The sequence below is a fragment of the Fundulus heteroclitus genome, chromosome 13 (genome assembly GCF_011125445.2).
Source record: "Fundulus heteroclitus isolate FHET01 chromosome 13, MU-UCD_Fhet_4.1, whole genome shotgun sequence".
In the NCBI taxonomy this organism is placed as follows: domain Eukaryota; kingdom Metazoa; phylum Chordata; class Actinopteri; order Cyprinodontiformes; family Fundulidae; genus Fundulus; species Fundulus heteroclitus.
Window position 1 is genome coordinate 27,133,689 of NC_046373.1, and position 23,036 is coordinate 27,156,724.

Consider the following 23,036-nt stretch of genomic DNA (forward strand, 5'->3'; position numbering starts at 1 on the left):
GTTGTTTTAGAGGAAAGGGAAATAGCCACTCCTCCAAATAATAGCCACATGTTGTTTTTGCTCACCGAGTATGAAGACAGGCATGAAGGCTCCAGATGGAATGGGCATGGTTGTGGCCACAGCAGACATCCAGAACTGCATGTAAAAACGAGATGCAATACTCTTCAGTCAAGAGAACTGATGATCAGCTAATACATCTGTATCAAGTTCAGTACCAAAGTTGTCTCCAACTAGAACTGATTTTGACTAAATGTCCAAATGAACTACAAAAATCTAGAAGAAATCATGTGCCAACTAAGTTCCTCCTTCTGCTGTTTCAAAGTTTTATACACAACTTTCTTTAAGAAAGTTTTGCCTGTCATAACATCAGATTTGACTCAAATAATAAACACTTCCTTTTTGTCAGGTGTTTTCCCCCAGGTCCAAAAAAACAGCAATTATCATACCACTGTTGAAAAAGAACAATTTGAACAAACTCCTACTGAAGAACTACAGGCTCATCTCAAACCTCTCCTTTATCATTAATAATAATGAAAGAGCTGTTTCAACAATTAAATATGTTCTTAAAGGTGCCATGGAGTTGCTGTATAAGCCATTTCATGTAGTTAATATTGCTGCATATGTAAATTCTCCAAAGAATTTCATAAAAAAACAATGTCAGCTTTGTTGTTTTGTCTGACCAAATGTCCCTCCTGAGTAAAAGAGTTGGGTGCAGTAATGATATGTGGCTCTACCTAGTTGACTTCACTCTGATTGGCTACAGCCATATTTGGAAATGGGTCAAACGCAAACCACCCCCAACACTCCGTTAAAAATCCATTGTTATCGTTCTATGGTTAGTGGACGTGTTGCAGTATGTCGGACAGACGAGGCCAAGCTGACCAAGGGCTTTAACTTGATGACGCAGTGACCCCACACTGTGGGACCAAAATAAATAGCCACCTAGGCCGTTTTGCAGTGGGGAGCTGGCTGTGGCAGCACTTTTTGAAGTGGGAGCCAGCTCCACCGTGGTATTGGAGCGGAGAGCCCGCTGCTGCAGCACTGCTACGACACAGGCATATGCAGCTGGGAACAAGTGACAGTGACAGGAAAATCCTGCCTCTGGCAGCGGTTTAGCTTCAGTTAGTCAAACCAGATTTACAAACACACCTTCCTTACATTTGACAGCATTTAGAAATGAAATAAACTTACAGGCAATGACAATGTTGTGGTCTTTTCTGTGATTCTCTCGTCATTTGGGAGTACGTGGAACCTTCATGCATTTTTGAGCACCCTCGGACATATCAGCCCCCCTTTTTAGTGACCGCTGTGAAGTTAGTTTCAAGTAGAATATTGGGTATTCGTGCTCCGCAGCTTCTGCGGTGCCTGCCTAATGTTTGAGTCCATACAGGGAGGCTAATCGGGGGGCTGCCGTCTGCTCGCTCCTCCGCTTTCCTCCTCTCGAGTAAAGTACTCAGACATGCAAGTGCGACTCATGGTGAGGAGGGAAGAGGGAAAGAGACCGGGGAAGGTTGTTTGGTTGATGGTGTGCTGACAATATGAAATACTTAGAAAGACGATCCGTTTTCAGACCTGTCCAGCTGCTTTGATGTTTTCCATTCAGGTTTCCGTGCTCACCACAGTATAGAGACCACCCTTGTCAAGCTGTTTAATGACATCCATAGAAATGACAGTGGAAGAACCACAGTGCTGGTATTATTGGATCTCATTCAACACTGTTGATCACTCCATTCTGTCCGAGCACCTGGAAAACTGGGTCGGCCTTTGTGGTACAGCACTTGACTGGTTTACATCCCACTTAAAGGACAGGAACTTTTTTGTGGTAACATGGTAACAGTAGGTAACATAATATCAGAGACAACAAAAATGACATGCTGGTTTCCCTAAGTGTCCATCTTGGGTCCTCTCCTATTCAATATCTACATGCTCCCTCTGGTTTTCTTCATTTGATTGAAAAACAAAATTGAAGTGTTCCTTTATGGACCAATAGAGGAGCGTTCAAGAGTTAGCAGACAGTTTCAGCTAGTAACCACTGATCAGGCACAACATCTGGGTGTAGTGATGGACCTGAACCTCCAAAGGCATCTAAAGACCATTACAAGGTCGGCCTCCTATCACCTGAAGAACATTTCCAGGATCTGAAAAAACTAATCCATGCATTTATCTTTAGTCGAATTGATTACTGCAACGGTGTTTTTACAGGTCTGCCTAAAAAGTGGACCAGACAGCTGCAGCTGATCCAGAACACTGCTGGCCGTGTCCTCACTAAGACTAAGAAAATAGAGACCATCACCCCAATTCTAAAGTCCTTACACTGGCTCCCTGTGTCTCATAGAATATACTTTAAAACACTCCTGTTAGTCTATAAGTTCCTCAATAGCTTAGCACCTAAACACATGACAGACTTGTTATCAGTGTATGAGCCCTCCAGACCTACGGCTACAATTCCACTGCAACATGCTTTCTTTTGTATGTTTTGTTTTCTCATATTATGTTCATGTACGGCACTTTGAATTGTCTTGTTAATTAAATGTCGTACACAAACAAACATAATACAATAGTTAGCTACTTTTTATAGCACAGTTTAAAGTGTTTGACTGTAGCATCCAAATTCACATATTAACATGTAAGTCAGCATTCATTCAGAAGGTTTTATAAAGCTCAATTGTCAATATCAGAATCAGATGGAAACAAAAGAGACAACCCCACATCAGAAATAACAAGAAAAAAAACTATATTGAGTTTTTTTAATACCACCTCCTTAACTTTCTTTATGTCACGTTGCATAGCCACAAGGGTGTACAGTACCAATACAGCTTTGAGCTTCTTTTTAATTTTTATAACAACTGAATTAAAAACAAATTGACTTGATAAGTTTCAGTGGTGGAGTTTGTGTAGTAGTGCTTGGTACATGTGGTGGGGGAGGAGATTCAATCACTCTGCGTATGCTTGAGCAAGGCACTTAGTGCACATCTGCCCCGGAGAAGTTCCAGATGCTGCATCCTTACCAGCTGAATCTGAGCTGCTTATGAGTGAATGGGTGGAAAAGGGAATGTAGAGCGAGCAAATAAGGCTGACTTATGCTAAATTTTGGTTTGAAATGTCAATTACATTGTTTCAAAACAATATTGACTTAATTTGAATGCAATTTCAAATGTACTTTTCTAATAATATGCTTTGTTCTCAACCACATCAGAGATAATAACCACCTTCATACTAGCTGGGGATTTTTTTTTGGCATTTGGCTGAAAGCATCTGTGGGTTACCAGAATCCCTCCCCACACACCTGCTGTGCTCCACCACTGTCATTTGAATCGAGTTTTGGGAAACATAGCATTACCCTTTCACCAGTTCAGAATACAGTTCTATGTGTCATCTCTCATTATGGTTTGAGAATTTAATTACTATGGAAAAAGATAAAAACTCATTGGCATGTCTCTCACACGGTCGCTCATGCTGATGACAGAGAAGAATGTGAATTTTTTTTTGTCTCTTTTAATCCCAACTGCCAAAATCAATCAGGCAGAAACACATGCAACTCACAGATTCCACACAAAGACGTGTCAATCAGCAAACACTCTTCCATCAATGTCACAAATCCTTAGACAGATGGTACCCTATAAGATGAGTGTTACAGTTCAAGTTTTTTTTTTAAACTAAGGGAAATTAATGAACACCAATGGAGAAAGATACTATGGGAGTTTAAACCAGGGATGTCCTGATTTGATACGTACTGAATCAGGATCCCAAGCAAAGCGTTTTCAAATGTACAGGCTGTAAGGATTATACTGCTGATCTAACAAATCTGGGATTTCACTGATAATCTAAGTGTTTTTCCACCCTTGAAAACAACATTCACAGTGAGACTTAGAAGGAATTGGCTGCTGCGGCAGTGTATCCAAACAAGTTTCCCAGGAACCGTATTGAAATGTGTAATCTGCTGAATTATCAATTATCAAAGTCATTTAATATAGCAATTATACATGCTAGTGTGAGCATTTGCTAAACACTTTGGTAAAGTGATCAGCATAAAAAATCTCAATACAGCAGATAAATACAGACGTACTGTATCTTTAGAAACTAAGGATAATGCAATGCAAGCTTTATCTAACTCATTAAAAGACCATTATAGTAGATTTCCTAAACTAGTTACCTGAAGTGCTGAAGTAGAATATTAAAGGTACTATAAGTAAGATATTTACTGTAAAGTAAGCCACAATCATTCTCATTTGTCACCTGGGATGGAAGTAAAATTCCCTATAAAATAATCTGTCCTCTCCATCAACAATGTCTTAGTCAGTTTTTTCATCTTTCAAACCTAGAGGTATAGTCTGGAACTACTTCGGTTTAGAGGGTAGCCCATGTTTGCTTCCTGGTTCCTGTGCCAATCATATGAGAGTGCCCAGGGTTCCCAACACAAAGGACAGCATTTGGGATTCTATTTTGGCAAAAGAGCAGCAGCCTGCAAACATGAAAGCCAGTAAGAGAGAGGTGGACCAGAAATAGAATCAACTGGCTTTGGTTGTGCCAAGATCACAGCTGAAAAACTAGAGGGGGCGGAGCATTTGCTGTGGCTGTGCCGAGACTCTGGAACTGTCTTCCTTTGAATATTAGAACAGCCCAGCTGCTTTGCATTTTTAAGTCTTTGTTAAAAACCCATCTGTTTGCATTGGCTTTTAACTAAAGTCGAGCAGATTATTTTATCATTCTTTCATCATTTTTCTTTTAGAGTTTTTAGTATTTTAACTTAATGATTTTTAACTATTCTCATTTTGTGTTGTGTAGTTGTTATTTTGTATGTATATTTATTGTCGCTACGTACAGCACTTTGGACAGAGGCATCTATAAGGTCGGCAATTTTTCCAGAAGTTTACCCAAGTAGCTTTTTGAATACCCGCACATGCGCAAGACAGGTTTACCTCATTCTTCCGCTCTTCAGGGGGACCGCGTCTTAAAAATCTCCCAAATCCACTCTGGTCTTATTACTTTCTACCAAGACCTTCCCCTTCTTCTCATAAACATGAAGGAACAAGCATGGACACTGGCCGTGCCAGAATGAATAGCATGTGGGACAACCAATAGATATGGTGATACCCCCAGAACTAGAGGGACAGAGGAGAGGGAAAGCAGGAACAAAACTCAAATCCATGCCCTGTGGACCGAGGGCCATGGATTGGTTAGTTTTAAGAGGGCTGCAGCTCCCATAGAAAACAATTTTTTAACCTCCTTATTGTGAATACTTTGCAATCTGTTATTGTGCAACAGACGGCAAAAATGGCATATTAGATTGTTTTGATTGGCAAGCTAATAATAATAATAATTTGTCAGATTATGACTTAAGTCTAAAGCCTTGGCTCTCATACAAATAATGTCTGTGTCTCTCTCCTGGTTACTCTTGGGCTACCAACCTGATCTCCAGAAACCTCAGACTGGTAAAATGCAGTCTAAACTTCACAGGAATGTATTTAGGTCAATGTATACAGTTGGAAAAGGATTTTGCTGATTCACTGTCAACTTAACGTCGTGCTCGGGTTACAAAGAGTGTGTGCATGCGTGCTTCTAAGAAAACATAAATTACCCAGAGGTACTGGAAGCTTGCCGGCGCTGTTGACCTTGCACAAGAAGAAAATGTAGAAGACAAACGCACACAAGCACACACACATACACAAGTGACCCGCAACCATCGTCCCCAATGAAGAGCAGGATGATGAAAATGCTGACGTAGAGTGGTACCGGCCCCACACACAAGCATTCTCAGTCACACCCAAGGAGGGTGATGCAAAGCAAGCAGAAATTTGTATCCAGCCACTATAACACAATGAAACCCGCTTAAATATCAAACACAGCAAACATCATACTCAAACACACAAGCACACCGTTTCCCGACAGGCATGTACCTTCATGATGAAGAAAAGCAGCAGGATGATAAAGACACTGACATCAGCGTGCAGCCAGGCAGCAGAGCGGCCCAGGCCGGCCGGATAGGGAGAACCCGAAATCTTCGTCCACGTAAAGTTATCAAACAAAGAGCTGATGCACTCCCTGGGCATTAGCTGGAGAAGGGGGATGAGAAAAAGCGGGGAAGAAAAAGTAAAGATCACAGAGGGACATCAGTCAGTGGGAAAAGTGGAGTGCAAAATGGTTAAAAGTCTGAAAGAGAAGGAGCAAACTTCAAGAAACAGATGGGAGATTTAAAGACAAAGTCACCGACATACAAAACGACAAAGGAAAAGTGAAAGCGGCAGTAAGATGCAAAAAAAGAAGGCATAACGAGATATAGTTTAAAAGTGAGGAAGGTACAGGAGAAACATTAAAGGTGGGACAGCAGAGGAACGGGACAGAGGAATAGATTAAGATCGAACTATTGTTGGACTCAATAAGAGAAGGAAAAAGGGAGAGCAGCTTGATACAGAATGACGCTTCCTAAACTGAGAATGAGAGAAAAACACTATTACAAAGATTTTAGATTAAGATGCAAGTGAAGAGAAGTCAAATAGAATAAACAGGCAGGAAGTAATTCAGGAAGCAGACGGGTATAGCTGGCCATGTCCAAATGAGTCATTCCCTTTGGATGATTCATGAATGACTAATTCACTTCAACCATTTTGCACCTCATTTGCATAGATGTCTCTGAATTTGCTCAGAGCCATGAAACCATAGTGCCTGATTCTGCATAATGCCTCTGCAGGAGGAGAAAAGCAACACCAGTGTCATTTTGATTCTTCTACTTTTGACTTCCTACTTGTGTCGGGGTCAAATTGAGCTTCGTTTCACATGTCATAAGACTGCTAACACCCAATAATACCTACAAAATGAGTCACTTTACATGGACGCTGTGAACTCTACTGCACTGAGTAACCGTACTATCTGCACCATCCGTTCACTGCTAAAATCCATCCTGCTATTACATATACTTGCACTATTCAAATGATCTTATGCATAACTTTACTGTACATATGAAATTTCTTTGATAGCCGCTATATTCCTGACAAATACTTACATTTCTGTTCCTTTCAAGGAAAAGGGTGCATGCTTTTCAATACTTTTAGAACATAAATCTGAAAAGCCTGGTTGGATTTATAGTCATCCTCGGTGAGGCAGCTCTTTATAGAACCGCTTTTCACAGCAATTACGGCAAAAAGTTTTAAAAAGATATGTCAGTTTTAAATCTTTACAGAATGAAATGTTTGCCCATTGATAGTTGAAAAGTACAGAGCCTTACAAAAGTGGCCAACCCCCTTGGCGTTTTACTTATTTTGTTGCTTTCCAACCTGTAATTTAAGTTTTTTTGAATCTATTGTATGTGATAGATCAGCACAAATTGGTCTAAGTAGGTGAAGTGAAATGAGACAAGATGCATTGGCAACCTAAGTGTCACATGACCTGTGACATGTTGTCTTGCTCTCCAAGCAAGACAACTTCAACTTCCAGCTGGACAATGACGAAGCATACTGCTGCAGCAACACTCGAGTGGTTTAGTGGGAAACATATAAATGTGTTGAAACGGCCTAGTCAAAGCACAGACCTTAATCCAATTGAGAATCTGTGGTTAGACTTGAAGATTTCATTTAGCAAGTGGAAACCATCCAACATGAAGGAGCTGGAGCAGCTTTGCTTTTGAGGACTGGGTAAAAATCCAAGCAGCGAGATGTGGAGAGCTCATATATACTGATCCAAAGCCGCTCGCAGCTGGAATTGCAGCACAATGTGTCTCGACACAGGGCTGACTTTAGGATGCTGAAGTTTGCTGTTATTTGGTGTAATAGATGTTTGTTTCACACGCAAAAAGTATTGTTGAATATTTGAAAGCTTTTGCTGGCCACCGTAGCTCAAACAAACTCATGTCTGATGGCATTCTTCGGTAAAAACACAACAACATTTTTGGGGTAATTTTTAACTGGAAGGCAAACTTCAGCCTCAGTGTCGTGTCTTTTACAGCCTCAAACAGAATTTCTTCCAGGATTCACTGGTACTTAATTCCTTCTATACATTAATTAGGACTAGTCCCTGCTAATGAAAACTGTCCGTGCAGCATAAAGATGGCACCATATTCCACTGTTAGGTTGATGTGTTCAGGGGCAAAATCACTGTTTCTGATCCACCACAGAAAGCATCTTGCACGCAGCTGAACAAAGTTCGGTTTGGATCTCTTCTGATCTCAGAAGGTTCTTCCTCATCTTTGCAATGGCACCCTACATTGCTCGTAGCAAACTACAAATGTTTTGCTAGGACTTTCTTTCAAGAATAGCTTAATCTTTGTCTGTACTGCGTACAAGCCAGATATGTAGTGTGCACAACTAATACTTGAATTGCTGAGAGAGACTTCTGCCTGAGCTGGGGGCGTCTGCAGCTTCTCCAGAGTCACCATGTGTTTGCTTGCTGATTTTCTGATTGATATTTTCTTTGCCAGGCTTCTAAGTTTAGGTGAAGCTTTATTTCTGACATGCCTGCTGTGTTACTGGGTTCCATGAAACTGTTTTTTTTTTTCTCCCATTAATGCTCTTAAACAAATCTCTGAGGCTTTCAAAGAACATGTCTACTTACTGAGCTTGTGGTTCTGATGTGACAAAATGTGAAAAGGTGTGTGGGGGCGTGAATAGATTTGTAAGGCATTGTAATTTGCAACTGTTTAAAGACTCAACTGGAAAGACCCGGTTATTTTCTGTTGCTGCATTAATGCATTAGGTTGTCGTATTTTGTCTGCCCGACCACAGTTTAGTATTCGTCTCTTGTTCCCTATTTTAGAAAATTTGAACAAGACCGGGATTCGTGGCAGGAAAATAAATGTTTAAACTTCAGTTTGGTCACTGGAAAAACCCTGTGATGTTGGAGCGGCTTAGGCTCGGTTATCATCATACCTATATATATATGTATATATATATATATTTATGTAAACTACTGGCAGTTGCAACCATGGAACAAAACAAACATTAAAAGTTGTTATTTTAAAAAAATAGACAGATTAAGATGATGAAATTTGCACTCTGACCTCTCCGGCCATAAACTGTCCAAACCCTGGTGGAAAGGTCAAGGTGGCAATGACCAGCGTGACTATAGCTGGAAAGATCAGTCGGCTGGAGGAGTAAAAACAGAAAAACAGCTGTTATTGATCACATAAAGACACAAGGAGTAATTTTAATAAGATCATGAAGAACTATTAAAGCACAAAATATTATGAGTAGTTAAGTAAATTTGAGTTCCATTTTAATTTCTATGTACATGTTAAATGTTAAATGTTAACATTTATGTTAAATATAAATGTTTTCCTCCATAACAGAGACTCACTGTTTAATCAGGAAGCGGGTCATTGCGTTTGGTCGTCTCATGAACAGCACCACCTGTCTGTTGAGATAGACAAAGAAGGCCCCAAGAAATCCACAGGCAATCCTGCAGAGACAAAGGAACGTGACGTTACAGCAGCCACTGATCTGCAGCACCCTCTTGAAGCATTATAAACCGCTAGTTAAAACCTCCTGCATCCTAAAAGAGCTGAAATATTGAGAGAAAGGTAGTTAAAAGGTTTATAAATAACGTTACACTAGACTGTATTTAAAAAATTAAGTCGTTTTTTGATTTAGGTTCAAAGTAAATTGTAACTTGATAAAGAGACGGTGGGTATATATACATCATAAAAACAGTGGTTATTTTATGTATGTGAAGGCAATCTAGTAACTCTTTAGGACTGACAGCATGTAGCTATGTGAAAACTAACTGAAGAAGGACTTTAAATCATTAAATGGGTTAAAAACATAGTGCTCTTGGGCTAATTTTTTGACAGCTAATTTACAGTGGTATAGTTAAAGGAGCAATAAGTAATACTGACACCTACTGTAACACATACATGCAACGCCTTCATGGAGAAAAGTCATTTAATAATAATAATTGAACATCATTGATCTCACAATGGAGAAATTCACCTCTGCATTTTAACCCATGCCCTTGGGGAGCAGTAGGCTGCCACTGTGCAGCGCCCGGGAAGCAATCTGGGGTTACTTAGGGACCGAGAGTGCAGGTTTGGGGATCGAACCAGGTACTTGCAACCTTCTCAGAGCGCAATGCACTGCTCTAACCATTAGGCTACCACTCCCCAATATTCATTTCTCAACAGTGTGAAACTTCACAGAATTTTTATTTCCACAGGGTAGGTATATGATGTTGTATTCTGTTTTATTTCTGGTCCGCTTCTTTTACTGGCTCTTTTGCCAAAATAAAATATCAAATGCTGCGCTCATTTTTGGGATCCCTGGGAACTCTCATATGATTGGCTGAGGAACCAGGAAGTAAACACAGGCCACACACTGCGCCAAAGTAGTTCCGGATCGTACCACTAGGTTTGGAAGGAGAGAAACTTGACTATTGTTGATGGAGATGACCAATTGTTTATATGGAATGTTACTTCCACCCCAGGTGACAAATTGGAAGGTTTTAGATTGATTTTACAGTAAATTTCTTACTTATTGCACCTTTAAATCCTCAAGTAAAATATGGTTGTTCATGGAAAACAGAGAGGGCGAGCTGGCCTGACTGCATGTCAGAATAACGGTGGGAGATAAAATACAAGCCTGCACCATCCACCTCAATGCCGCTGGAAATGTAGTGTTTGGAATAACAGCGCTTATCGTAAGTGATCATTGACCCCTCAGGTCAACTGGCAGACTGGGCTCACCACTCCCTGGAGCGCTTTCACATCACCGGACAGGAAACTGTCCCGTTAGGTCACCATGATCCAACTTATCTGTGATACCCTCCTCCTTAATGAACAAGCCCTTAGTGCAAAAGTTCACATTTGAACCAATGTTGAATATTAACTTAATGCAATGCAGTCTAACCATCCACCTGCCATGATGAGCAGCTTGATAAATAACCCAAGAGATGTAAGCTCAAATATGTGTGACAAAGACCCTACATAAGCTGATTTGCTTAGAAGAAGCCTCTTTGTTGATGTTTAAATAAAATAGGGCGGTAAAAATGTAACATGTGTTCTGCATCTTTCCTGATTCCTTAGATAAATTTTGAGCTAATAGTTGATATTCCCTTAACCTTAGAAGTTTGGATCCTTTAAATCAGATTATTTGATTAAAATATGGATGCATTCAAAATGCTGCCTTATATAACCTTATTCTGTCTTCAACTACACACCCGATGATGGCGAACGCAGGAAGCTCCTGGAGATCAAAAGGGAAATCCATCCTGAAGTTTGTCCTGAACAGAGCTGTGATGGTTACTAGAAAACATATAAAAAAGTAAATCAGATTAATGCAGAAATTTTCATTTTTCTGTTGACAAAGTAAAACCTGTATTTCACCCCTGCTGCAAAGCTATTGTTGGAATACAACACCAAATATATTAGATAAAATTCCCTGCTGCTAAAAGGTGACAGAGGGGGAAAACGTTTCAGGCCATACATAACACTGAGTCACAGGAAAGACTTGCTAGTTAGTTTAGTTGTGGCGAGAAGAGAAATGTCGCCCCCTGGTGTAAGAGTTGTTAATTAGCAAATTCACACAGTGCAAAAACATGCAAGACTTTCTCTCCCATCCATACCTGCATCCTTGTTAAATACAGATAACACTCTAAAGATGAAGGCACTAAATGTAGCAGCAAAGTATCCCCTCCAGTAGTTCCTCACAGCAAAGTATGTGGAGGTTACTTCAATGCTGAACAGCACACCTGTTGGACAAAAAGAGCAAATGTACTAAATATCACATGAATCCACTTTACCTTTTCATTATCTCATAAACATGTCTAAAAACTGAAGATACACATTTTAGACTATTTTAAACATTTGTCATTTAAAAATCCTACATTACAGGATTTTCTTTCTTTAACATTCTGGCCTATTTTTACAGTACTGGCAAATTATTTCTACTGTAGTCAGGCCTTAGACATAAAAAGCATTAAGCAGACTGATAAACTAACAGACACAGAAGAGTAGACCCTGCGGTTTAAAAAGCACAGCGTCGTGTGAGCCGAAGTGCTAGATGAGGAAAAGCTGACACTGTGGTAAAAAAAAGTCCATGTTTTTATGGTAAAGGCCTCTGTAAAAAATCCTGATTGAAATCTAGATTTTTATCTTCTGTGAAAAATAGATATCAAATACATTTAGATGATACCACTACTTTTCCAAACTCTGTTTTCTTTTTTCCATTATCATACAGTGCTGAAAAACACTTGCATTAACAATTACATTTCTATGCTTCAGAGCGGTAGAGGGACCCTGGATGAATGCATTTCAGGCAAAGTTGGCTCAATAGCAAACAAACAAGAAAACAGGACCAGGAAAATGAAAATGGTTGCATACCTCCAAGTGGAGTCCCAAAGCAGCAGCCCACCCCGACAGCACAGCCCACTGTCAGGATGTCTGTATAACAGTAGGGATTCTACTGATCCACAGAGTGAGGAGAGATAATTGAAATAAGGGAAAACTGCAAGACATTTCTATTGAATACATTTGTTTTAGTTACAGCGAAAAGCTACATGGGAAATCCAGTTTCCTGACTTTAGCTTACCTGATAAACTCCCGAAAAAAAGGACATGAAGCGGCTCAGAACCGCCGCACAGATGCTTGCAATGTGAACAAAAGGACCCTGGGTAAACAACAGGAATACTGAAAAATGACCATCAGTAGAAGAAAAGAAAGCAATGGGGTAAGGGTAATGACTATTTTACTTCTTCACCTACCTCTTTTCCCACAGGCATCCCACTGCCCAGAGCTGCAGTTAGGCCGATGACCTTTGCAATGAAGGCCTTTAGAGTCAAATACTCCTTAAGAACAACCCCTCTCAAGATGGTCTTCAGCTCTGGGATACCAGAACCTTGGAATAAAAGGTAAGGGTGGGTAAACAGATGAGGAAAGTGAGCTGCTGAGTTCAAACCATATGTTTAACTTTCCGTGATGTGGTGGAAAATTGTTTGGATAGCATTCTTGTTCGAAGTCAGTCACTCCAAAAAAAGTTAAAAAACAAAACAACAGGACTTTTTTCCGACGTTTGAAGACATTTCCCTTCCCATCCAGAAATCTTTCTCAATTCAAATGTCTGAAGTAGAGTGGAGTTCCAAGCTTTATATTATTGCCCAAAAACTGGACTTTTTGGGCTTTTTGGGAATTTTTCAAACTTCGGAAAATAGTCCAGTTGCTTTGTTTTTTGTTTTTTTGGAATAATCATGACCTTGATGGCTGATAATCTTCACCAGCAAAGTCAAAGTCATTATAAATTAGAAACCCCCCCTTAATCTCGTTCTCAAAATATCTGATGAAAGAAAAAAATATTTATTTCAGGAATTGGTTTATGGACAACATAAAAGCTCAATGTTCTGTGAAATCAAGAAGTTGGAATTTGGTTTTCTTTTGATCCTTATAAAATTCAAATCCAACCAAGGGTTATTTGTTACATCTGTTGCCGGGATAAAAAAATAAATTACATCTATTAGATGGTGTTTAATTTGGCCTTGTATCAAAAAGCTGTTGCTACTTTTTTTTTTATCTTTCTACATGTGTTTGCTTATTAGATAAATGCAAGAGATATTTTGTGAATCATTAATTGCTTCCGCGTCTTTGATAAATGCGTGTTGCTTTTGATGTGCCCTCATTTTGTATAATGCACAATGCATTGGGATAAGGAGGGTATAATTTACGTTTTCTACCTCGTCAGGACAGGCTTTCTCGCTTTTGACATAATGGCACTGTCCTATTTTATACATTTATTCTTTTGTATTTAGGGATCAATCCATTGAATAAAGTACAATTCTCTCTGAGTTCCCTTTTTGTTGACAAAAAATGGATACCTTACAAAGATTTCAAAACATCTTTGGCAGCTTGGTTTAACCGTTGAACAAATTGTCTTTGCCAGAGTTATCAGATGAGTAAGAAGACGATGCTGGAGCACCGTCTATTTAAATCTGTATTTCCCCTTATATCGGTGTAATGCAGGGCAGGTCACAAAATAGTGTGCATAGGTATGAAATAGACACAAAAATTTTGAAATGTAAAACTCGTTTTCCAAACAATTAACCTGAGCAACCAAACTTGAAGTCGAGTAAAGTAACATCGGTATCGCACCATATTGGTTTAGCCGGTACAAGCCCTGGTGGATCTGTCAGAACAGGACTCGGGCGTGGTAATACACATCCTAACAGTTGTGCGTCTCAGACTGATTGAGATCGCACGTTATTTTAAAGTAAGAGCAAGCAGGTATTCTCCAAGACATGCAGGTTTGCACAGAGAAGCACGGGGCTAAAGGCATGAGGAAGGAGTTGGTACAGACCGATCGCTTGAGGAGAAACCAGGTGACAGAAGAGGGAGGAGAAGAGGATAAATATCAAGGGATAGGAAACCCAGGCCAGGTACTGCAGGGGGATGTTCCCCCTCAGCTCCTTATAAATCCATTTATAGGCTAAAGAAAGTGGAATTGGGAGAAGGAGAAAGAAACCGTGAAAATGTGGAAATTGGATGAAGGAAAGACACAAAACTATGACAACCAAAAATGGAATGAATGTGTTGCTAGAGAGTGGAAAATGAAGGACTGAAAGCGTTACGGAAAACAATGGAGGGGACACTTTTAGCGTTTCAACAGAAAACATGAATTTCGGAGTTGTGTCCATCAGTTTGGTTATACCTTGCAGGCTTTTTGCACTGGCATAGTCCATGGTCCAGCTGACCAGCGCCATGGTGATTCCCAGTAGAACCAGGAAGATCCAGTCCTCTCCCAGCCTCGTCACCAGGAACCGCTGCACCCGTGCTATGCAGTCTGAGTAAACCAAGCAGAATGGCATCAAACGGACAGCATCCTCCCGTGTCTTCACTTGCATATATCTAAATGTTGCTGCTCACCTCTGCATTTGGAGTAGGAGCGCATTTTCCTCATTGAGGAGGTAAATTCTTTTTCAGCCATTTGCTCATCCCCGGCCTCATTCTCCCTATTGGGCTGAAACCTCTTCTTTTGCCTGCTGTGGTTGCCATGCTGATGGCGACCGTGTCGTGTCCTGCCACGGCTTTGATGATGGTTTCCGTGTTTCTTGATCTGCCTCTCGGTCAGCAGCCGCGTGGCCTCCCTTCTGCCCGAGCCGCCGTGGTGCTCCTGGTACTCTCCATAGAGCTGCGATGTAAGGAGACCATTCCATCAGAACAAAGCAGAGCACGTCACGTCTGAGCAGCATTCATCATTTAAACCCGACAGAATGTGGAGTGTAATAGTACTCAGGCGGAGAGGGGTCCATTTTAAAAATAGACAGAACCATGTGTTGAACCTCAAAGGCTCTAATGGAAGCGGAAACATGGGCTCGGCATCTAGATTTATCACCTCTGGATGGGCTCCATAAAAACTCCCCAGGACATCTGGGGAAGAGATTAATTCTCTGGATCACAAGTAAACATGTCTTATTTATAACTGAAAGATGCTCTCATCTCTCTCACTCTCATGTGTCCAAGCTCAGCCATGCACATAGCATATTCTTTTTTTTTCTCCAAACTTCACATCAATTAAATCAATTTAATAACGAGTATAGAGAATGATAAAGACTCTGTGGAATACTCAAGGTAGAGGCTGATACAAATGTGTTCAGAAGTTTATACGCTGGCAGGAATTTAGACATCTTGGCTTTTTTTTCCAGATCGTATGACTGATAACACAAAACCTATTTGTTCATTAGTGGGTAGTGGTTTTGATACACTATTTCTCGTCAAACAATTGTGTTTTGAGGTTTATCTTTACCATTGTGTCAACAGAAACTAGCCAACACTCTTCATGTGACCTTTTACTTCCTGCTATGTTTTGACAACTGTATGCAGTACAGAGCGATGAGCAATGTGATTGGCTGAGTGTGGAAGTTTCAGCAGAAACTCATTGCCATTGTTGCAGTTTCTGCAGACGCAGAGTCCCCTGTGGAAACTGTAACTTGCTTTGGGCAATAAAAAAGACAGAAAGACAAGCCAGTTTGCTGATTCTCAAATTTATCAAACCATAATGTTAATATTGTAAGAAAAAAGGCAAGGATTTTTTTCTCTCTAAAAAAAAGAGAAGTGTACCATTTGGCGAGGAAAGCAGTTTTTTTTAAATGAATGTCTCAGTAGACCTTAAATAAGGCAGTGATTACTTCACCACCAGTTATAACAAACATGGGGCAATTCAAAAGCTTACTGAGTTTAAAGCTATTAAACTGTTCAATCAAATGTCATAATGAATGCCTTTCCAAAAGTCTTGGTCAGATCAGCGAAATGTGTTCATATGTGTGAAACTGTGCATCCATATGTCTGCAACATGTAAGAAGTCTGAGAGTCCAAGAAAACAACACAACTATATTATGTCTAGCATAATGTTTACTACCAGGCATCCTCCTAAATACTCCCAATGATTTTTATTGTTTGCCTGTCAATAGATTTACAGAATTTCTAAGGAAAATGGAAAAAGTAAAAAAAGTATATTGTCTATAGAAATATGTGAAACCTCCTAATCATTTTTTTAGGGGAAATAATGGAAAGCCCTGTCAAGAAACTGATTGTTAGCATGCTTTATTCATTTATTCAAAACTAGCTTTCATGCGTGATTGGATATGTTTTCCCTTTCGAATATCGGATTTCTTTTCAATGATTTCACAGAAACTTGGTAAAGTTGAAGAATCTGAAGCTATTTCTTATCAATTCCATCAGTTTTAAATCCAAGCGATGCACCAGAATCACTGGTGGCAAAAAAGTCCCACAACATGTTGCCACCACCTCTATTCTTTGCAGTTTCTGCAGTGTTCTTTGGTTTGAACGCTGCACCTAAATTTTCTTGCTGTTTGATCATGAAACCTTCCCCAGGAGTCACCTCGTATCCATGAGTGTATCTGTCAGTTTTAGACAATGTTGAAAGCAACAGGTTTTGGAATACAAACATATTTCTTTGTTGGCATAAAATATATACAACTAATTTCACTGTGACCAGTGAGACTACACCACCAGCAGTCTGCATTTCATGGCAGACTTTGGACTGGTTGGTTCCTGGGTTGTTCCTTAACATGATAATTCATTTCCTTTCATGATGTGGAAAAGCTGGGTCTTCTTTCAGACCTTGTGAAGGTGAAGACACAATCTATATAACCTGCGCAAAGACTATTTGCTCGTTTAAATTAAACATTTTAGAATCTCAGTTACTTCAGATAATGTTACCAAAGACATTTACAACTTCTGAAAATCTACAGTTCTTCTTAGAGCTTTTTAGTTTTGAATCCCTTGCATTTTGCCATTATTGGTCAATCCAAACAAATAATTCTTAAATTGAAAAAAAAAACAAAAAACAATCAATATGTTTATCTGCTAATACATGTTAAACTTTTTCCACATTTTGTCACATTACAACCAGAAATTAATGTATTTTATTGATGTTTTACATAATAAAGCAACACTTAGTAGCCCCAAACTGCATAGTGGACGCCAAATGATTTAAAATGGTTAGCAAAATACCAGATTTGTAGAGTACACAACATATTGCCAACAAATGAACCCCCTAAGCTGTGAATGTCTGCAGCTCCTCCAGAGTTACCTTGGACATCTTGGCTACTTCTATGAATGACAATCCCATCTGACAGGCTGATCAGTTTAGATGGGCAGCCAGGTTTGGTGGTTGTGTTATACAAATTTTATTTTGTAGCTGATGCAATAAACAGTGCACTGTGACATGTTCAAACTACTGTTACCCAACCCAGCTTTAAAGGAGCAATAAGTAATAACACCTAGTGGCTGAAATCGGTACAACAGCTTGTCACTGACAACAATCTAATATGCCGTCTCTAAATGGTCCATTGCTGTTGTGAAACTCCACTGAATTTTTACTTATACTTTATATGTATATGATATTGTATTCTGTTCTATTTCTGGTTTACTTCTCTTGCCTGCTTGCATGTTTGAAGGCTGCTGCTCTTTTGCCAAGATAAAATACCAAATGCTGCGCTCTGTTTGGGAACCCTGGCAACTCTCATATGATTGGCTCAGGAACCAGGAAGTAAACACAGGCTACACTGAACCGAATTTGTACCTCTAGGTTTGAAAGGAGAAAAACTCGACAAAGACATTGTTGATGGAGAGGACAGATTGGTTAAAGGAAATGTTACTTCCATCCCGGGTGACAAATGAGAATGATTTTGGTTAATTTTGCAGTGACTTTCTTACTCATTGCTCCTTTAAATTCCCCAGAAAATTCATCCCAGACCTGTCTGCCGTGCTCCTAGGTCTTCATAACGCTGATGATTCTCTAAAAACCTCAGAAGCCCTCAGAGGAAAAATGTGTTTATGCTGAGATTAAATTACAAATAGGCAGGCTTTATATTAATATTAGGTGACTTCTTAATGTCATGCATTACATGGGTTTTTATTTAACTGTAGTAAAGAGTATTATTACAGAGGCGGAAAATAATAGCTTGCCACAGCTATCAAGCTTTTATTTGAACAAAATTTTGAGAACCATGTGTTATTTTGCTCCCACTTTACAATTTTTTTCACTTTTTCTGTTGGCCAATTGCAATAAAACCTTATAAGTATCATTTAGGTTTAAGGGATACAAAAACTGTTGCTAGGCATTGTATGCCTGCATATGTGCACCACAGTCTTGCTTTAAAACCGTTGCAGCTGTGTTGGGTCATTCTAGCATGGATAACAAACTAGTTAAATAAATCCTTAACTGCTTCAAATAAATATGACCAGCATGCCCAAAATGTGAGAAGATAAACTTCTCACTGCAACTGCATTTAATGAGGTTTGAAGCAAAATCCTGAGATCACTTTGAAATTAGTTCTGTCCACAAAAACTCTGTATTCATCTTAATGATAAATTACCTTTGGTTGACTGCACAAGATCTTAATAAATTATTATTTTAAGTAAGTCACCAAATAATCAAACAACATATGGTATGGACGGCTGTAGGCACATATTACTCCAGGTTCTCCAACAGATGTGGACAACAGCTCTCCAGGAACACAAGCGACAAGCTGGTAAGTTTGTATGTACTGCTGACACTTGTGATATCCATGCTGCAACCTTTCAACAACTTCTAATTTAACGGGTTCATGGACAGGCCGGTTAAAAGATGGATTTAGATGCGCATGTCTATAAAGCACTAGAGACACCGTGCGTGCGTGTGTGCAGAAATGCCAGCTGATGTGCGCTGAAACTTGAGGAGTGCAACACACAATGAACTGTGACTGAATGCCAAGCTCAAACAATAGCATGTACAGTTGTCTTGACTTAGCAGGAGGTGCTTATGTGTTTGATATTAATCGTAACATATAATTAGTCCTGTGCTGTTGTGATGAACTGTTTACATTGGTTTAGCTTATTTTGAGTGGCTAAATTTCTCTACAAGGTCAGACGTTTGGATTGGAATACAACTAAACTACTGGAACATAATTGCAAAATGTCGATTTAGCCAACAAAGCATGGAAACTGTTTCATCTAAAATTAGCAGAAAAGAAAATTGTGTGCTCTCATTTTATTTTGTTCTATTACATACGAGGAGAGATGGTAACATATTTCACTTCTCATATTTCCTTGAGTCCTGACCAAGATGGCAGCATAAAAACAACAAACTCATCCAAAAAGAAGCTTTTGCTAAAAGACTGATACAATGAGTCATTCTAGTTTTTTCAGTTAGGGGAATTAGTTACCAGTGGGTTGCCGGTTCGAACCCCTCAAGACAGGGGTTCAAACTGACAACCCACTGGTTATAGATCGTACTCCTACCTCTTGAGCTGCTGTCGCCCCAATACTGCGTATCTCAGAATATATTATAGGACATGCACAGTAGGCTTGTGTCTGTTGGTTTAGGTACATCTTTAGAAATGTATGTGAGGATTTAAATAAGAGAAGCTGTTTTTACTGTAGAACAATTTTTCAACTTGGCTCATTTTCAAACAAAAAATTACTAGCGGTGTCAATCATGACATAAAATCATAAAGTTTGTTGTTGATGCAAATTTACTGCTCAAAAGTAAAAATTTTGGTCCGTGTATGACATGTCAGTTTACCTAAAACTTAAAAGATCATCAAACCAGTGTTAGTAAATTAACTTTTCTCTCAACTGCAGGGTGAGAGGAATTCCAGTTTTGCTCTCAGAATCTGTCACCACGTTTGTCACACAGCAATTTTTTTAATTACAGTAAACGCTTATTAGATTTTTTATACTTCACTCTAGACCAGGTGAAACTCTACTCTGTACTAAATTTAGGACTAGCAGGACTCAATATTCCATTTAAGACTTCCAACACCTCTTTCACAGTTCCTCAGCCATCAGCGCCTCGTCAGGAAACAACTTGGAAAACATGGAATTGCTTCCCTTGGGAAATGTTTACTATAGTTACTATAGTTAGTTAGAAAAATGTTTGTGTTGAAATCCTTCTTCAAAGATGAATAAATTTACCGTTTTATTTGTTACCGGCTAAAGCCAGATATTTATATACATTGTATATAAATATCTGATCCAACCCATACTTGTTTACACTGCTTGCACAAATGCTAAGGTAATGTGCACCTGCCCTAGGTAGGGATGCTGCTGCACTACTATGTATATGGCATATTGTATTATTGTACGTTATGTAAATATTGCATATACCATCATGGCATGTTATGTAAATGGGCAGGAGTTTTTTTCCCCCCCACTGTCAAATAGTTTTTCCTCTGCTCAATATTTTCTGCGGTATTTACTCTTATCTTCTACTGTTGGTGTTTCTTTAGAGCTAACTTTGGATTAGACCGGTTTGCTCTTTTTTCTTCTCTTTTTTTATGCGTAACCATCCGCGTGTGTTTGCCACCGTCACACCCAAATTTTCCCATTGCAGAACAACAAAAGCACAAAACCTTTTCTTCTTACTGTCTAATTTTAAACCAAACTTAATGTCCAGTTAAAGGTCAGTAATGAATTCATGAAATAATTTATAATTGTTCAAAGTTAGAATATTGAGAGAGGTAATTTTTTAGACAGTTTCATCAAATTCACGAGTTAACAAAAACAAAGGTTACATTGCCGTTAAACGATTTGGGAACATCAAGCTTCTGTTAGTTCACAACATCTCAAACACACTGTGCCTTATGGAACACCTTGAAATAAATCTAATTAATCCACTAGACATCAGGAAAAGAGTTGTGGACCTCTACAAGTCTGGTTCATTTTTGGGTACAATTTCCAAATGCCTGAAAGCGCCATGTTGATTTGCTTAAAGCATCATTTGCATGTATGAACACCACAGGAGTCAAGTCATCATAGCATTCAGGAGGGAAACAGGCTTCCATAGAAAATACTTTTTTATGCAAATTTGCACGTGTCTACCCCAGAACTAAAATACATTGTGGACATGATGGCTAAAGCTGATAATGGTTTCATTATCCTGACGGGTAACACCATGGGCTGAAAGACTAAACAGCAAGGAAGAAGGCATTAATCCAAAAACAACTGTGCTATGTTGTAAATAAATATAAGCTGTTCGGCTAGTCTGACCAGCCTTACATTTGGAGGAAAAAGAGGGAAGCATGCCGATCCGAGAACACCAGCCCAACTGTAAGGTAAGGGAGTCGTGACATCATCGTGTGGAGTGGGTGTTTTCCTTCTGGACGGAAAGGTGAACTTGATAAACAATAGCATCACGAGGAAAGAACATGATATGTATATCTTGAAACCACATCTAAAGACATCAGCCATTCCTGCACAGAGTGGAAAAGATGTGCAGGCAAGATGGCCTACAAGCCTGACTCAGTTCTGCCAGGAGAAATGGGCCAAAATATAATGCTTATGGAAAGATACCAAAAACGTCTGACTCAACTTTAAAAGGTAATTCTAACACATTTATATTAATAATAATAATAATAATAATAATAATAATAATAATAATAATAATAATAAACCTTTTTTTATACATTGTATCTCACTGAGATAGTTCTCAAAAGCAAAAATGCAAAGAAAACCTATGCTAACCTGTGACTAGAAAGGAGGAGATAAAAGATTTCTGGCATTTAGGATATTGAAATAATTTTGGTAATCCTAACTGATCGGAGAAGGAAAAGTTTCATCTGATTAAATATTGGTATAAGTGTCTGTAAATATCTAGTTTCAACCGTGTTTACACACATGATGTGTTAGAGTGAAATATAATAATTAATGTTTTAATTAAAGTCGATCTGGTTCATAAATGATTTTAAATCTAAGGTCAAGATATAAAAAACAATACACTTTGTCATTATTTATTAAACAAAGAAAAAGCTACAATTGAAAAAATTGTGAAAAACATTCCAAAAGCCCAGTATGGAACATAAAAAAATAGGATTTAAAGGTTTCATACTCTATTTACCATATTTACCTTGACTTAATTAAGGCAGGAAAGTGTATTTGTGGTTCCTAGTTTAAATTTTAAGCAACTGGAACAAAATCCGATATTACAGAGCATGCAAATAAGATAGGATGTAAAAGTAGCAAAGCAGGATGTAAAAGCAAAATGAAGAACAAGGCAAAAGAATGAAAACCATTATATTTTAAAGGGGAAACATACCATGCTTTTAAATCCTTCCTTTTAACATTCAAATCATTCACTTGCGGTCTATATAAAGTTGAACTACAAAGCTTTGGTCTGATTTCCTTGTTATTGTTGCCCCACAGCCCCTCTTTTACCCCTGTTCTGAGGTGCATCTGAGAACAACGGGTTTTGGTGCTGTCTCTTTAAATCTAAATGAGGCACTTCACACCCCGCTCCCCCTACAGGCCGCAAAGAGTTCCCCTCCACCCCATTCAGCAATTTTTGTAGTACGTTTTGGGGACAGTGTAATGAACTGTGTGAGTTAATACAACAGAACAATTTGACTTATCCACTTGTAGCTTCGGCATTCTTTAGCTTGGACTACAAAAAATTAAATAATAATAATAATTGTAATGATAATAAAAAGAACAGAAAGGTATCTACTTAGAAACTACATTCCTAGAGAAGCTAAGTACACAACAAAACACATTTAAGGGCTAAAAGAGGGGAAATATTGATATGTCCCCTTTAACCATGAGTAAAATTCACAATGAATAATATAAAATA

At 38.9% G+C, this 23,036-nt stretch overlaps 1 protein-coding gene across 4 annotated transcripts in view; it reads right to left on the bottom strand.

Annotated features, from left to right (window-relative positions):
* Nucleotides 1-23,036, bottom strand: part of clcn1a (chloride channel, voltage-sensitive 1a) — a 48,288-nt gene that overhangs the window by 22,681 nt on the left and 2,571 nt on the right. For 3 of the 4 annotated variants that reach the window (XM_021322265.2, XM_021322264.2, XM_036145534.1), the window contains exons 2-13: nucleotides 14,831-15,095; nucleotides 14,616-14,747; nucleotides 14,265-14,393; nucleotides 12,682-12,815; nucleotides 12,510-12,587; nucleotides 12,302-12,380; nucleotides 11,545-11,670; nucleotides 11,140-11,224; nucleotides 9,286-9,387; nucleotides 8,990-9,074; nucleotides 5,898-6,053; nucleotides 66-135 (exon numbers count right to left, since the gene is read on the bottom strand). In XM_021322265.2, coding sequence (XP_021177940.2) covers nucleotides 66-135; nucleotides 5,898-6,053; nucleotides 8,990-9,074; nucleotides 9,286-9,387; nucleotides 11,140-11,224; nucleotides 11,545-11,670; nucleotides 12,302-12,380; nucleotides 12,510-12,587; nucleotides 12,682-12,815; nucleotides 14,265-14,393; nucleotides 14,616-14,747; nucleotides 14,831-15,095 — 1,441 coding nt within the window. The remainder of the gene's footprint in view (nucleotides 1-65; nucleotides 136-5,897; nucleotides 6,054-8,989; nucleotides 9,075-9,285; nucleotides 9,388-11,139; nucleotides 11,225-11,544; nucleotides 11,671-12,301; nucleotides 12,381-12,509; nucleotides 12,588-12,681; nucleotides 12,816-14,264; nucleotides 14,394-14,615; nucleotides 14,748-14,830; nucleotides 15,096-23,036) is intronic. The other variant, XM_036145535.1, reaches the window with a different exon arrangement.